This window comes from Salmo salar, chromosome ssa22 (assembly GCF_905237065.1).
Source record: "Salmo salar chromosome ssa22, Ssal_v3.1, whole genome shotgun sequence".
Lineage (NCBI taxonomy): Eukaryota > Metazoa > Chordata > Actinopteri > Salmoniformes > Salmonidae > Salmo > Salmo salar.
The window spans coordinates 1,686,243-1,703,377 of record NC_059463.1 but is presented as its reverse complement, the minus strand read 5'-3'; the positions used below and the strand labels follow the sequence as shown (position 1 = coordinate 1,703,377).

The 17,135-nt window shown below is 41.9% G+C and overlaps 1 protein-coding gene across 16 annotated transcripts in view; it reads right to left on the bottom strand.

Moving 5' to 3' along the window:
* The window catches only part of LOC106582631 (receptor-type tyrosine-protein phosphatase T), a 591,582-nt gene that overhangs the window by 387,654 nt on the left and 186,793 nt on the right, over positions 1–17,135 (bottom strand). For all 16 annotated transcript variants that reach the window (XM_045705237.1, XM_045705245.1, XM_045705240.1 and 13 more), the window contains exons 4-6: positions 12,650–12,731; positions 11,663–11,778; positions 10,761–10,935 (exon numbers count right to left, since the gene is read on the bottom strand). In XM_045705237.1, the coding sequence (XP_045561193.1) occupies positions 10,761–10,935; positions 11,663–11,778; positions 12,650–12,731 (373 nt within the window). The remainder of the gene's footprint in view (positions 1–10,760; positions 10,936–11,662; positions 11,779–12,649; positions 12,732–17,135) is intronic.

The following is a 17,135-nucleotide window of genomic DNA, read 5'->3' as shown; positions in this document are numbered from 1 at the left end:
CAGTGATGAGGGGTGGTCGTTTGACCATGGACCCATAACTGACGCAGGCAATGAGGCAGTGATCGCTGAGATCCTGGTTGAAAACAGCAGAGGTGTATTTGGAGGGCATGTTGGTTAGGATGATATCTATGAGGGTGCCCGTGTTTATGGATTTGGGGTTGTATCTGGTAGGTTCCTTGATAATTTGTGTGAGATGGAGGGCATCTAGCTTAGATTGTAGGATGGCCGGGGTGTTAAGCATATCCCAGTTTAGGTCACCTAACAGTACGAGCTCTGAAGATAGATGGTGGGCAATAATTCACATTTGGTGTCCAGGGCACAGCTGGGAGCTGCGGGGGGTCTATAACAAGCGGAAACAGTGAGGTACTTATTTCTGGAGAGATGGATCTTTAAAAGTAGAAGCTCGAACTGTTTGGGCATAGACCTGTATAGTATGACAGAACTCTGCAGGCTATCTCTACAGTAGATTGCAATTCCGCCCCTTTAGCAGTTCTGTCTTGATGGAAAATGTTGAAGTTGGGGATGGAAATCTCACAATTTTTGGTGTCCTTCCTAAGCCAGGATTCAGACACGGCTAGGACATCAGGGTTGGCGAAGTGTACTAAAGGCGCTAGGTGCGGTCTCTGCATGTGTGGGGGATGGGACAAGGCATGTTGAGCAGGACTAGGGGCTCCGCAGTAAAATAAAACAATGAGAGCTGCCCTAAACAACAGTATACAAGACATATAAAAGATCAACCAGGCATATTTAGGGCGGCAGGTAGACTAGTGGTTAGAGCGTTGGACTAGTAACCGAAAGGTTGCAAGATCGAATCCCTGATCTGACAAGGTGAAATCTGGTGTTCTGCCCCTGAACAAGGCAGTTAACCCACTGTTCCTAGGGCGTCATTGAAAATAAGAATTTGTTCTTAACTGACTTGCCTAGTTAAATAAAGGTAAAACAAGTAAATATATATATTTATTTGTTTTACCTTTATTTAACTAGGCAAGTCAGTTAAGAACAATATATATATATACATACACTGCTCAAAAAAATAAAGGGAACACTTAAACAACACAATGTAACTCCAAGTCAATCACACTTCTGTGAAATCAAACTGTCCACTTAGGAAGCAACACTGATTAACAATACATTTCACATGCTGTTGTGCAAATGGAATAGACAACAGGTGGAAATTATAGGCAATTAGCAAGACACCCCAATAAAGGAGTGGTTCTGCAGGTGAGGACCACAGACCACTTCTCAGTTCCTATGCTTCCTGGCTGATGTTTTGGTCACTTTTGAATGCTGGCGGTGCTTTCACTCTAGTGGTAGCATGAGACGGAGTCTACAACCCACACAAGTGGCTCAGGTAGTGCAGCTCATCCAGGATGGCACATCAATGCGAGCTGTGGCAAGAAGGTTTGCTGTGTCTGTCAGCGTAGTGTCCAGAGCATGGAGGCGCTACCAGGAGACAGGCCAGTACATCAGGAGACGTGGAGGAGGCCGTAGGAGGGCAACAACCCAGCAGCAGGACCGCTACCTCCGCCTTTGTGCAAGGAGGAGCAGGAGGAGCACTGCCAGAGCCCTGCAAAATGACCTCCAGCAGGCCACAAATGTGCATGTGTCTGCTCAATCGGTCAGAAACAGACTCCATGAGGGTGGTATGAGTGCCCGACATCCACAGGTGGGGGTTGTGCTTACAGCCCAACACCGTGCAGGACGTTTGGCATTTGCCAGAGAACACCAAGATTGGCAAATTCGCCACCGGCGCCCTGTGCTCTTCACAGATGAAAGCAGGTTCACACTGAGCACATGTGACAGACGTGACAGTCTGGAGACACCGTGGAGAACGTTCTGCTGCCTGCAACATCCTCCAGCATGACCGGTTTGGCGGTGGGTCAGTCATGGTGTGGGGTGGCATTTCTTTGGGGTGCCGCACAGCCCTCCATGTGCTCGCCAGAGGTAGCCTGACTGCCATTAGGTACCGAGATGAGATCCTCAGACCCCTTGTGAGACCATATGCTGGTGCGGTTGGCCCTGGGTTCCTCCTAATGCAAGACAATGCTAGACCTCATGTGGCTGGAGTGTGTCAGCAATTCCTGCAAGAGGAAGGCATTGATGCTATGGACTGGCCCGCCCGTTCCCCAGACCTGAATCCAATTGAGCACATCTGGGACATCATGTCTCGCTCCATCCACCAATGCCACATTGCACCACAGACTGTCCAGGAGTTGGCGGATGCTTTAGTCCAGGTCTGGGAGGAGATCCCTCAGGAGACCATCCGCCACCTCATCAGGAGCATGCCCAGGCATTGTAGGTAGGTAATACAGGCATGTGGAGGCCATACACACTACTGAGCCTCATTTTGACTTGTTAAGGTCATTACATCAAAGTTGGATCAACCTGTAGTGTGGTTTTCCACTTTTTGAGTGTGACTCCAAATCCAGACCTCTATGGGTTGATAAATTGGATTTCCATTGATTATTTTTGTGTGATTTTGTTGTCAGCACATTCAACTATGTAAACAAAAAAGTATTTAATAAGATTATTTCATTAATTCAGATCTAGGATGTGTTATTTTAGTGTTCCCTTTATTTTTTGGAGCAGTATATATATAGACATTAGAGAGAGGCATAAAGAAATCACAGGTGTTGATTGAGAGAGCTAAGACAACAAAGGGTGAGACAACAACAACGGGTAAATGGCGATGAATGGGCAGAGAGGGTCAGTTAGCTACACATAGGGCCTGAATATGAAGCTGGGGCCAACAGATAAACAAAATTACGTACTGTGTTAATGAACATACAGAACAGGTCAAAGTCAATAACAGATAAGCTACTGTATACTGTAACATGGAGGAACTTGATTTGCTACCAGTCATCAGATGCATCTTCCACCAAACCTAAATCCTATCCTTGGCTGATCTCATATGGCTCCCATACATCCAGTATTTCCCCCTTGGCTGACCTCCCCAAGCCCCTAAAGCTAATTCAGTCTGATGGGTTTACATTGCGCCCCATAGGGGTCTGAACGCATTTGATCTCAATCCCTTCAGATAGAGGTTTAATTAAATCAGACTTCGATATGAATAAAACAACTCAGATCTTATTTGGGCGATCAAAATTCCAATCAAAGCAGTACTTTACCATTGATCTGTGAGATACCAAAATGAGTCAGAGATACAGTAAAGTATTCCATATTCCAGCTGCTCATTTTGTGCTTTACTACACCGTCTTTCCAGAGTACTTTTGGTCATGAACATCCATTTCTACCTCAGTGAGCAATGCAGATATGGGCTTGTAATCTCAAGCACACATTTCCCCTTTCAGCAGGACAATAACCTAAAACACAAGGCAGAATATACACTAGATTTGCTCACCAAGAACACATTGACAGTTCCTGAGTGACCTAACTTAAATTGGCTTGGAAATCTATGGCAAGATTTGAAAATGGCTGTCTAGCAATGATCAACAACCAACTTGACACAGCTTGAATAATTTTTTAAAGAATGATGTTCAACTATTGTACAATCCAGGTGTGCAAACCTCTTACCTAGCTCTAATCGCTGCCAAAGGTGATTCTAACATGTATTGACTCAGGGGTGTCAATTCTTATGTAAATTAGATATTTGTCTTCCATTTTCAATACATGTGCAAAATTTTGTGTATTGTGTGTAGATGGATGACAAAAAATATATATATATTTAATCCATTTTCAATTCAGGCTGTAACACAATAAAATATGGCTCGTTTCAGGAAACTAGGCGTATGTCGCACGTCACTACTTCACAGGAGAGGAAACCCAGCCTAAAACCCCAAACAGCAAGCAATGCAGGTGTAGAAGCACGTGTACATGTGCACATATGTACATGAACATGTGTACATGTCTAGACAATAGTGACCGATACACTTAGCTAGATGTGGCTAGGGGGTGGTTATAGCGTTTCCTTTACATGACACATCAATTTAAACAAATGTGTCATGTAAGCGTCATCTAATAATGATATAATATTTATAAACAATTTGATCTGGACACTTGCTGTTTTGAGATTGCTACTATGCAAGTAACCAGTTCACTGTACCATTTACACCTTCTGTGAACATAGATGTTATTTGATATAGCATGTGTTTACCAAATGGACTTAAAGAAATGGGTGGGGCTAAGGCTTAAGAGGGTGTGAATGATGAATGGGTGTTGATAAAGAAGAACTCTCCAGTAGCTTTACCAAAACATTCAAGGGCCCAAAAGTGGGGTTACAAGTTTAGTGTATGATATACCATTTTCTAGCTCTGAGTCTCTACTTTTATCCAATGTAAGAAAAACACAATTTAAAATGTCGCTACATAAGACCGAATCGAGGCAGTTGGTCACAAATGTGGAATAAGTCAAGGGGTATGAATGCTTTCTCAAGGCACTGTATATCCATAGATTTGTCAGTCAATTCCTCCTCCCACCATGCACACTTTAAGTAACAGCCCATCATTGGCATGGAGGTAGGCTAAGTTAAAACTGTCAAAGCCTGATCTGTTTCACCTGTCCTTGTGATTGTCCCCACCCCCTCCAGGTGTCGCCATCTTCCCCATTATCCCCTGTGTATTTATACCTGTGTTCTCTGTTTGTCTGTGGCCAGTTCGTCTTGTTTGTCAAGTCAACCAGCGTTTTTGTTCTCAGCTCCTGCTTTTCCCAGTCTCTCTTTTTCCACTCTTTTTTTCTCTCCTGCTTTTGACCCTTGCCTGTCCTGACTCTGAGCCCGCCTGCTTGATCACGCTGCCTGCCCCTGACCCTGAGCCTGCCTGCCGACCTGTACCTTTGCCCCACCTTTGGATTGTTGACCTCTGCCTACCCTTAGCCTGCCGGCCGTCCGGTACCATTGCCTCACCTCTGGTTTACTGACCCTTGCCTGTCCCTGTTAGAATATTAAATCATTGTCAATTCGACGTGTCTGAATCTGGGTATTACCTTGATTCCTGATAAAAGCCATTGGCCTACCTTTTAAAATTGCTTAAGATTTAGAAGAAAATAAAATTGATCTGATTACATAAAATGATCTATAACAGTGCTTTGGTCTGCAAAGGTATATGCTAGAAACAAGCTGTAAAATAACCCGGAAAGATGTGACGCAAATGTATTTGGGGATATACAGTGCACTCTGGAGGTATTCAGACCCCTTGACTTTTTCCACATTTTGTTACGTTACAGCCTTTTTCTAAAATGGATTAAATTGTATTTTTCCCTAATGAATCTACACACAATACTTCATAAAGACAAATCGAAAACAGGTTTATAGACATTTTTGCAAATAAAATAGAGAAACACCTTATTTACATAATTCAGACCCTAGCTCAGGTACATCCTGTTTCCATTGATCATCCTTGAGATGTTTCTACAACTTGATTGGAGTCCACCTGTGGTAAATTCAATTGATTGGACATGATTTGGAAAGGCACACACCTGGGTATTTAAGGTCCCACAGTTGACTGTTCATTGTAACGGTTTTGACTTGAGGTTATCGTTTATAGGGGTGCCAGGTAGGTTGTGCCGACCAGAGAAAAATATTGGTTTCTCCTTTTGGTTTGGGAGGGAATGAGTCCCATCTGGTCCGTCAAGTCTACCCCAATACAAAGGACTCATGTAAAAGTCAGGATGGAAATACACTTTTCATAAACCCTTAAAACATTGGAAAGAACTTCAAAAACAACTGTATTCTTTTGTGTGGGTTGTATTAACAACATAAAGGATCACACACACACACAACAATATAACAAATAATGAGCTTTAAAGAGCTCTGGTTCCTCCAGAAATGTCCTGTACCTCGGGCCTAAAAAAAAAAGAGTCCAGCCCGGTAAACAAGTTCAGGGAACTCAAGTGACCTTAGTCACGCAATGTTTGTCCGTTCATACCAGTGTAGTGTAAACCCAGAGTCAATCATACAATCAAAATAACTAATATTTTACCACACAACTATAAAGCGTATCACATCTTAATAAGTCCTCAACTACAACTAACTACATAAATCATCACGATATACATCACACCAAAACAAATGAAATACCGTATACAAAAAGGTTGTAGTCAGTCGGTCAGTCAGACAAGCCAATCTGCCGACAGATCTCCAGCGGAGAAAGGCCATGAAGAACAATGGAGAGGTGTAGTCCACAGACGCAAAGAGTGGATCCGGTCCTGGGTAAACTTGCTATTAGGCTACACAAAGCACACTTTTAAAGCAACACAACAAACGGAAGAGAGACGCTTCAGAACTGAGGGTTGAACACATCCTCATTCATGTCTCCATCACAACCCCACTTTTGCGCAGCTGATGCTGGCTATTTAATTGGGAAATAAAGGGAATGCTCCCTATTGGAAGGAGAAGCACTATTTAATTGAGAATTAAAGGGAAAGTGCCCTATTGGAAGGAGAAGCACTGAGACGGTTCAGAAAAATTCAGGGCCGTCACAGCATGTCAGAGCAAAAACCAAGCCAAACCAATGGTTGAAGGAATTGTCCATAGAGCTCACAGACAGAATTGTGTCGAGGCACAGATCTGGGGAAGGGCACCAACAAATGTCTGCAGCTTTGAAGGTGCCCAAGAACACAGTGGCCTCCATCATTCTTACATGGAAGATGTTTGGAACCACCAAGACTCTTCCTAGAGCTGACCGCACAGGCAAACTGAGCAATCGTGGGAGAAGGGCCTTGGTTAGGGAGCCAAGAACCCGATGATCACTCTGACAGAGCTCTTCCAGAAGGACAACCATCTCTACAGCACTTCACCAATCAGGCCTTTATGGTAGAGTGGCCAGATGGATGCCACTCCTCAGCAAAAGGCACATGACAGCCCGCTTGGAGTTTGCCAAAAGGCACCTAAAGGACTCTCAGACAATGAGAAACAAAATTCTCTGGTCTGAAGAAATCAAGATTGAACTCTTTGGCCTGAATGCCAAGCGTCAGATCTGGAGGAAACCTGGTGGTGGCAGCATCATGCTGTGGGGATGTTTTTCAGTGGCAGGGACTGGGAGACTAGTCAGGATCGAGGAAAAGATGAATGGAGCAAAGTACAGAGAGATTCTTGATGAAAACCTTCTCCAGAGTGCTCAGGACCTCAGACTGGGGCAAAGGTTCACCTTCCAACAGGATAACGACCCTAAGCACACAGACAAACTAATGCAGGAGTGGCTTGAGGACAAGTCTCTGAATTTCCTTGAGTGGCCCAGCCAGAGCCCAGACTTGAACCCGATCTAACATCTCTGGAGAGACCTGAAAGTAGCTGTGCAGCGACACTCCCCATCCAACCTGACAGAGCTTGAGAGGATCTGCAGCGAAGAATCAGAGAAACTCCCAAAATACAGGTGTGGCAAGCTTGTAGCGTCAAACCAAAAAAGATTTGAGGCTGTAATCGTTGTCAAAGGTGCTTCAACATAGTACTGAGTAAAGGGTCTGAATACTTATGTAAATGTGATATTTCAGGATTTTATTTTTTATAAATTTGCAAACAATAATTAAAACCTGTTTTTGCTTTGTCATTATGGGTTATTGTGTGTAAATTGATGAGGGGGGAAACAACTATTTCATCCATTTTAGAATAAGGCTGTTATGTAACAAAATGTGGAAAAAGTCAAGGGGTGTGAATACTTTCCGAATGTACTGTACATCGAACAAAAATATAAACGCAACATGTAAAGTGTTGGTCCCATGTTTCATGAGCTGAAATAAAATATCCTCGAAATTTTCCATACCCACAAAAATATTTTCTCACATTTTCTTCATGAATTTGTTTACATCCCTGTTAGTGAGAATTCCTCCGTTGCCAAGATAATCCATCCACTTGACAGGTGTGGCATATCAAGAAGCTGATTAAAACATGTGATCGTTACACAGGTGCAGCTTGTATTGAGCACCATAAAATGCCATTCTAAAATGTGCAGTATTGTCACACAATGCAATACCAAAGATGTCTCAAGTATTGAGGGAGCGTGAAATTGGCATGCTGACATCAGGAATATCCACCAGAGCTGTTGCCAGATAATTGAATGTTCATTTCTCTACCATAAGCCACCTCCAATGTTGTTTTAGAGAATTTAGCAGTACGTCCAAACGGCCTCACAACCACAGACCACGTGTAACCACACCAGCCCAGGACCTCCACATCTGGCTTCTTCACATGCGGGATTGTCTGAGACCAGCTACCCGAACAGCTGATGTAACTGTGGGTTTGCACAACCAAAGTGAATAAATTGTCAGAAACCGTCTCAGGGAAGCTCATCTGTGTGCTTCTCGTCCTCACCAGGATTTTGACCTGACTGCATTTTGGTGAACAGAGTGCCCTATGGTGGCAATCTGGTTATGGTATGGGCAGGAATAAGCTATTGAAAACAAACAAAATTGCATTTTATCGATGACAATTTGAATGCACAGAGATACAGTGACAAGATTCTGAGGCCCATTTTTGTGCCATTCATCTGCCACCATCCCCTCATGTTTTAGCATGATAATATACGGCCCCATGTTGCAAGATCTGTACATAATTCCTGGGCGCTGAAAATGTTCCAGTTTTTCCGTGGCCTGCATACTCACCAAACATGTCACCCATTGAGCTTGTTTGGGATGCTCTGGATCGACATGTACAACAGCGTGTTCCAGTTCCTGCCAATACCCATCAACTTCACACAGCCGTTGAAGAGGAGTGGGACAACATTCCACAGGTCTCAATCAAGAGCCTGATCAACTCTTTGCGAAGGAGATGTGTCGCGCTGCATGAGGCAAATGGTGGTCACACCAGATACTGACAGTTTTTTTTATCCACGCCCCTACCTTTTTTTAAAGGTATCTGTGACCAACAGATGCATATCTGTTTTCCTAGTCATATGAAATCCTAGATTAGGGCCTAATGCATTTATTTCATTTGACTGATTTCCTTAAATTAACTATTGTTGCATGTTGCGTTTATATTTTTGTTCAGTGTATATTGTTTCGTTTCTTTGACATTCAGAGGCTGAGCTACAACCTTCTATATCTGAGATTTTTTTTTTACTTTGCTTGATAAGTAAAATAATTCTGTCACTATCAGTTGATTAAGTTATTTACTTTCTGTACAATAGAACATTTTAAAGCCAGACAGCTTTTGGGGAAATAATTGTGACATTCTCTCATTGGGTGAAGCAACAGAAGAAGAGTAGCCAGCAGTTAAAGCTGTGTCGGTAGGGCTACTCTGAAAGTACCATGCTCAGATTCCTAATGACGTCTCAGATTTCATTATTTGCTAACAGGGACAGTTCCTTTGCAAACAAGACACACTGATTTGGCAATAGAGAAATATGATAAGATAAACACCTTGGCCTATCTCTGTCCATTCTTAGCCTGTCATTTTGGTAATCTGTGTGGTATTAAAAAAGATTGTGCATATATGTAAAATTACGTAGAATTGCATGAAATGTTTATAAAAGGCACATTTTTTATCGGACTTGCAAACACCATGATAGATTCATGCAATGCTTTTTGTATAAAGGACATTTTTCCACCCCTACTGTTGTCCACGGTGGTCTGCGAACCCACAACCTTTTGGCCCGCAGCTCTGTGCACTATAAAAATTATTTTGTTGACAGCTAATGCTTACAGGATGAAGAACCATTTCTAAAAAGAAGTGCATTAATGGGGGGTTTAGGTGAAATATATTTCTCTGAACATCCATTTTTATTTCAGAGAGGTCCGATTTTCTCCATGTAACCGTTATCATGAATAAGTCAAATCAAATCGGCATTTGTCACGTTCCGAATAAAACAGGGTAGACCTTACAGAGAAATGCTTACTTACAAGCCCTTAACCAACAATGCAGTTTTAAGAAAAATAAGTGTTAAGAAAGTATTTACTAAATAAACTGATGTATGAAAATAAAAAAATTATATATATAAAAAAGGCAAAAATAGAAAAAAGAAAAGACAATTAAAGAGAAACAATAAAATAACAGTAACGAGGCTATATACAGGGGGTACCGGTACAGGGGGTACTGGTACAGAATAGTGTTAGCTTTGCTATGGAGAGACATTTTGAAGTGGAGGACTTTATTTGCTAATTAATTTATAGGTGTTGGCTAAAGCCTGTGTTGACCTTGTGTTTAACCAACCTGACAGCAGCTAGCTAGCTTAGCTTGGTAATAGCTGCAGCTGGCTAGCCTATCTAGCTAGCTGATATTTCTCTGTCACATCACAGTTATGCCAAGATAGCAAGATGTACCAGTGTCTGGAATGTGTTTCATGAGACACTCGTTCTACAACACCGTGCTACGAAAGAAGCTTGCAACTAAGTTTTATCAGCTCATGTAAAGGCATGTTTTTCTGAGCCATATACCAAGAAGTCCTCCTTTTCTGAGGGGAGAAGTGATAGAACAAATATATAGGCTATTTCAGATTATTTACAGTGCCCTGTCAATTAATTAGCTCTTTCTCAGAAGAAACAATACCCAACAACTACCCAGCAGTCTACGCTATCTGTGAAGCAACCCTTGTTTTCCACTCCCTTAACCAAAATGTTCTCTTTGTTTTTGTTCAAGGCGAAGTTAGTATGCATTAGTAAATGGGAGAAGGGGGAAATAGTGGAATGGAATGCACACTGCTGATGGAGGCTGAAATAATGAGGGGTTTGCTGCTCAGATGACTGTGGAGGAACTCAGCGGAGTTCTGAGTGACTGGTAATAGCCTGGGATTAGGGTAGCCTAGCCGGTAGCCTAGCCGTTAGCTTTTACCTGCTAGCTTTTAGCAGGTAACCTGTTGGTACGTTAGCCGTACCTTTGACGATTAGCTCTGCGTAGTTGGAGACCCCGGAGCCACCATCGGAGCGGATGACACAGCGATAGCGGCTGGTGCTTCTCTGAGACGTGTCCCCGACGCTGACGGTGGCAGAGAAACGCCGGTGGTTCACCACCCGCGTCACCATGAGGGCTGTGTCTTTACCATTCCACTGCTGTAGAGAGAGAGACAGACAGACACTTTCTTACTAACACTTGTACACAGAGTATTTATCACGTTTGTATGGTAAAAAAAGGACAAACTCCACATATGGACATTGAAATCTGTTAACCAAAGAAACCAGCAGTATGGTTAATGTTTGTCAGAAACTGCAACTTTTTCACAGCACTTTTTCCTTACGATATCAACTTGACTATAACAATCTCCCAAAAGTAATTTATTCTAGCATGTACCTGATACTTTTTTCTGCCCTGGATACTACTCCATTGCAAATTCCATTACTATAAGATGAAAACATGCTAGTGCAGTACATTGGTGGCTGATAGAGAGGCAGTCGTCCATATCAAAACAACACTTTATACTCAGGGCACAGATTGTATGGATTTCCCCACAGAGTTTATACTATTACAGTGTTTGTGCAAGTACAGCAAGGAACTGGACCATGCTGTAAGTGTCAATTCACAAGGGTGGGTTCATAACATTGCAACAGAAATCAACTAAAATGCCCTGTGTACTCTACATGATTGAAAAAGCTACAGAAGCTAGTCACTAAAGGTGGATGCATCCACAGCTATATCTATGAATTTGAGATTGGTTACTTCTCCAGCCCCATCCCTCAGGCACGGCTGCCATCTGTTATTTTTCTAATTAAAGATTGCAGCTTTAAGGTTAGAGGGATAAGATGGATGACATCTATAGTGGGCCGAAGGGAAGCAACTCGCCTGTAGCCACAGTTGGTCGTGTTGTGACCACTTCCCCCCGGCGGTACACTGGAAGGTGGCGTTTTGGCCCACATTCACCTCCACATTCTGCAGCCGCAGGAAGTGAGGTGCTTTCCCTGCAAAGGGGCGGGAAACACACTCAATACAATGACTAGGCATGCATAAGCACAAACACATACTGTATCAACTGTTTAACATGCATTGAGTAATTGAGAAAGCTGAGTTATGTGAGGAATAAAGAAAACAAATACACACAACATTAAATTGCCAACAAAACAGTGTTTTGTAGATCAGTCTGTTTTTTCTTTTCGTTCTAAAATCTAAAGTTACTTAAGATTTCAGGTCACCTTTCCTTCCCTTCCGTAGAATTGTCTCCCCTGGTCTGCTCAGTGCACACTAATGTCCAGCTGAAAAGCAAATTAACCGAGGCTGCTCTGTATGGCATTGAAACGGCATTGAAACGGCATCCCCTAATCTCATTTTCACCGCGCCTAGAAATGTAGGCCTAATAGTGTATTCACTGATCATTTCAATATGTGAATTTATCTTGACGTTAATTTCCCCCATTGAAGAAAAAAACCGACTGGATTCTTTTACTCTGCAATTTATTTACCTTAACTTTCTAATCTTATTTGAATTCAGCACTGAGTGCTCTGTCCTAATTCCTAGGCAAAGCTCTAAGTCTAAGTACAGAAAGAGAAAGAAAGAAAGAGAACACATCTAGGACACTGAGTGCCTTGGAGGAGTCCAAAGATGTGAGGCAAAGACGTTCTGTCAGCTTTGAATGATGAAGGCCCTGAGTTTGTTCCTTCTTCTGTGCTCCGCTATCTACCTCGTCCTCCCCCCATTCCCCTCAGTCTGTGTGTCCCCCATTCCCAAACACACACACATACACACACCAAACACACACACACACCAACACACATACACAGTCTGCTAGCCAGGAGTGTGAGACCAGATGATGCTCCATGGGGTAGTGTCACTTACGGCATGGGTGGGCCAACACTCGGACCTCGTCCACCGCGATGAACCCTGGATGGCCCTGTACGGATACAGACTCGAATATCACCTACCGCAGAGGGGGAGAGGAAGAGAGATGGAGAGATGGGAGTGGGGAGAGAGAGGAGAGAGTGAGAAACACAATTTGTACAGGCATTTTTCGTTACCCCTGCAAAACTCAACTGGACACCCTGTAAGAACGGCATCCACAATGCTGTCAACAACACACTACTCATTCTCCATCTCTAACTACACACCCTTCAAAATGCAAGCTTGTCGCCACATTGACAGCAGCTCTTTCCATTGGGACAGCTGCAGCAATATCTTCACGTCATAATTAACAAACAATACAGGCGGATTGCTGCTGCTGTTCACATATGGGCCTGGCAGAATGTGCAGGCCAGTAGAGCAGTGCCATGTGCTCGGGACATGTGGGGCTCACACAGGGCTCTCGGTGAAGGCTGCCAGACTGGGAAAAGTGACTCAGGCCTTCAGGTCTCTGTGGGCAGAGAGAGACAAATACGTATTTCACATTATAGGGCCAACCCGAACCCGAATCTGATATTTTATTTTCATATTGTCCTTTCCAGCACGTTCCTACAACTATGTTTGATGTGTAACCAGGCCAGCCCAGTACAGCTTGGCTTGGCTCAGCTCGCTCATCAAGCTGAGCTGACAAGGTAAAAATCTGTCGTTCTGCCCAACAAGGGAGCAAGGAAGTTAACCCACTGTTCCTAGGCCGTCATTGTAAATAAGAATTTGTTCTTAACTTACTTGCCTAGTTAAATAAAGGTTAAATAAATAAATCAAATCAAAGGACAAGAGAGAGGGCTGGAGGCGGAGAGGAGCCTCCTTCCACAGGTATAGTCAGGTGTTTTAGTCATAGCAAAAGCCTCCAAGGTTGTTGCTTTGCTCATAATAAGTTAGGTTTGGGGGAAATAACTAAATGGGTAGCTTTTTATACAGAATGTTAAACACCAGTCACAACCTCAACAGTGAAGAGGCGACTCCAGGATGCTGGCCTTCTAGGCAGTGTTGCAAAGAAAACCCATATCTCTGACAGGCCAATAGACACTGGACAGAGGGACTCTGCCTAGAAGGCCAGCATCCTGGAGTCGCCTCTTCACTGTTGCCGTTGAGACTGGTGTTTTGCGGGTACTATTTAATGAAGCTGCCAGTTGAGGACTTGTGAGGCATCTGTTTCTCAAACTAGACACTCTAATGTACTTGTCCTCTTGCTCAGTTGTGCACCAGGGCCTCCCACTCCTCTTTCTATTCTGGTTAGAGCCAGTTTGAGCTGTTCTGTGATGGGAGTAGTGTTGTTAGAGATCTTCAGTTTCTTGTCAATTTCTCGCATGGAATAGCCTTCATTTCTCAGAACAAGAATAGACCGACGAGTTTGAGAAGAAATTCTTTGTTTCTGGCCATTTTGAGCCTGTAATCAAACCCACAAATGCTGATGCTACAGATACTCAACTAGTCTAAAGAAGGCACATTTTATTGCTTATTTAATCAGGACAACAGTTTTCAGCTGTGCTAACATAATTGCAAAAGGGTTTTCTAATGATCAATTAGCTTTTTAAAATGATAAACTTAGATTAGCTAACATGCCATTGGAACACAGGAGTGATGGTTGCTGATAATGGGCCTCTGTACGCCTATGTAGATATTCCATTAAAAAAATCTGCCGTTTCCAGCTACAATAGTCATTTACAACATTAACAATGTCTACACTGTATTTATGATCAATTTGATGTTATTTTAATGGACAAAAATGTGCTTTTCTTTAAAAAACAAGGATATTTCTAAGTGACCCCAAACTTTTGATCGCTAGTGTATATGTATTTTTGTATTAATGGAAAATAATACATTAATATTATTTGATTAGATAACCCCCTGAGTCAATACATGTTAGAATCACATTTGGCAGCGATTACAGCTGTGTGTCTTTCTGGGTAAGTCTCTAAGAGATTTGCAAACCTGGATTATACAATATTTGCCTATTATTCTTAAATAAATTCTTCAAGCCCTGTCAAGTTGGTTGCAGATCATTGCTAGACAGCTATTTTCAAGTCTTGCCATATATTTTCAAGACGATTTAAGTCAAAACTGTAACTAGGCCACTCAGGACTATTCCACGTTGTCTTGGTAAGTAACTCTAGTGTATATTTTGCCTTGTATTTTATGTTATTGTTTTGCTGAAAGATGTATTGGTGTCTGTTGGAAAGCAGACTGAACCAGGTTTTTCTCTAGGACTTTGCCTGTGCTTAGTTCTATTCCTAATATTTTATCCCCCCAAAAATGATTTAGTCCTTGCAAATGACAAGCATACCCATAACATGATGCAGACACCACCATGCTTGAAAATATGAAGAGTGGTACTCAGTGATGTGTTGTGTTGGATTTGCCCCAACCATAATGCTTAGTACAGTATTCAGGACCAAAAAGTAATTTCTTTGCCATTTTATTTGCAGTTTTACTTTAGTTCCTTATTGCAAACAGGATGCATTGTTTTCACTCATTTAGCTTAGTATTGTGGCATAACTCAAATGTTGTTGCTCCATCCTCAGTTTTCTCCTATCACGGCCATTTAACTCTGTAACTGGTTTAAAATCCCCATTGGCCTCATGATGAAATCCTCTCCGTCAACTGAGTTAGGTAGGATACCTTTATCTTTGTAGTGACTGAGTGTCTTGATACACCATCCAAAGTGTAATTAATTACTTCACCTTACAGATGATTTTATGTGTGGGGTACAGAGATGCGGTAGTCATTCAAAAATCGTGTTAAACACCATTATTGCACACTGAGTTAGTCCATGCAACTTAATGTCTGACTTGTTAAGCAAATCTTTACTCCTGAAGTTTTTTAGGCTTTCCCTATCAAAGGGGTTAAGTACTTTATTGAATCAAGACATTTCAGCTTTTACTCTTCTATTAATTTATTACAATTTCTAAAAACCCAATTCCACTGACATTATGGGGTGTTGTACAGAAGAGTATTAGCACCAAGTGAACAGAAATAATAAATACATGTCGATGGGTGGTGGTACTTCGAGTTTCTGTTCTTGCATGGATAGTACTTAAAAAAAGTGGCAATATTTCGAGAATTATCTCAATTACATTTCGAGAATCAAGTCAACATTTTGAGAATAAAGTTAGTTATATTTAAAGATTAAAGTAGGGGATTTGGTTAACTCCCTGGCTTCCTGTTGCTGTGTGTTCCACTGTTGAAATGCCTGCAGTTAGATAACCTGGTGAAACTATACATTAAAGTAGGCTTTAGTAACAAGGAAATGCTTTCTCTTTCACCAGCTCCCTCACGACGCCAGGACAGCGGAGTCAATCACCACCTTCCGGAGACACCTGAACCCCCACCTCTTTAAGGAATACCTGGGATAGGATTAAGTAATCCTTCTACCCCCCCCAAAAAAAAAAAAAAAAAAGATATAGATGTACTATTGTAAAGTGGTTGTTCCACTGGATATCATAAGGTGAATGCACCAATTTGTAAGTCGCTCTGGATAAAAGCGTCTGCTAAATTACGTAAATGTAATGTAAATGTAATGATGCCAGCAGTGGTGTAGTCTACGGCCATACGGATATCACTTATTATTGATATCTACATCGGCCATTGATGTGAACCACACTGCTGCGTTCTCATTTCGCTATTGGCTCCTTACGGATTGTGGTTTTTGTGGATGGCTGTTTACAAATCTAAACCCACTAATGGTTAAATTCAGTAAATTTAAGCAGCCTATCAATCATTGTTTTGAAACCAGTGGACAGCCAGTGAAAGATGTGCTCTTGCAACAGCTGCATAGTGCGGATCCAAAAAAGTCAATAGTCCTAATGGACATGCTCAAACTTTCACACTTTTGATTGCCCCTTTAAGTCTATCTGTAGTTACTACATCCATTTTTGAAATTATATATATATCCATTGATTCTTGAAGAATATAACTTATAAATGCCTCATGAGGTTAGTTCAACTGTCACACTCCATGAGAACCCAAAATATAAGCTTGTTTTACTTAAATGTAAACAAACAATGTATAGCCTCATAACATGGTTAAAACAATATTTTTATATCATGGATATCCTTAGCGCTGTCTATTAATCTAAGAGTGGAAACATTTCTCCACGCCCATCCCTCAACTTTTTGCCAAAACAGAGGCGTGGCGACCGTTTTGTTATTGTTTCATCTGTGGATTTGCCTTTTAAACAGCTGCATATTATCAAGATATCAAAGTGTCACCAACAAAATGGTAAACAATAGGCCTATAGAAAATTCAGCATATGGCATTAATTCTTCACATGTAAATAGCACTTCCATTCCATGAGCGCAGCATTTATTTTTAAACTCAAATCAATGAGCCCAATTAGTCCTCCATGCCAACAAAAGCATAAACAACAGAGTGGGGCTGGCTAATAAGTCCTTAGTTTTAGCTAATCTATACTTCCATATTTCCAAAT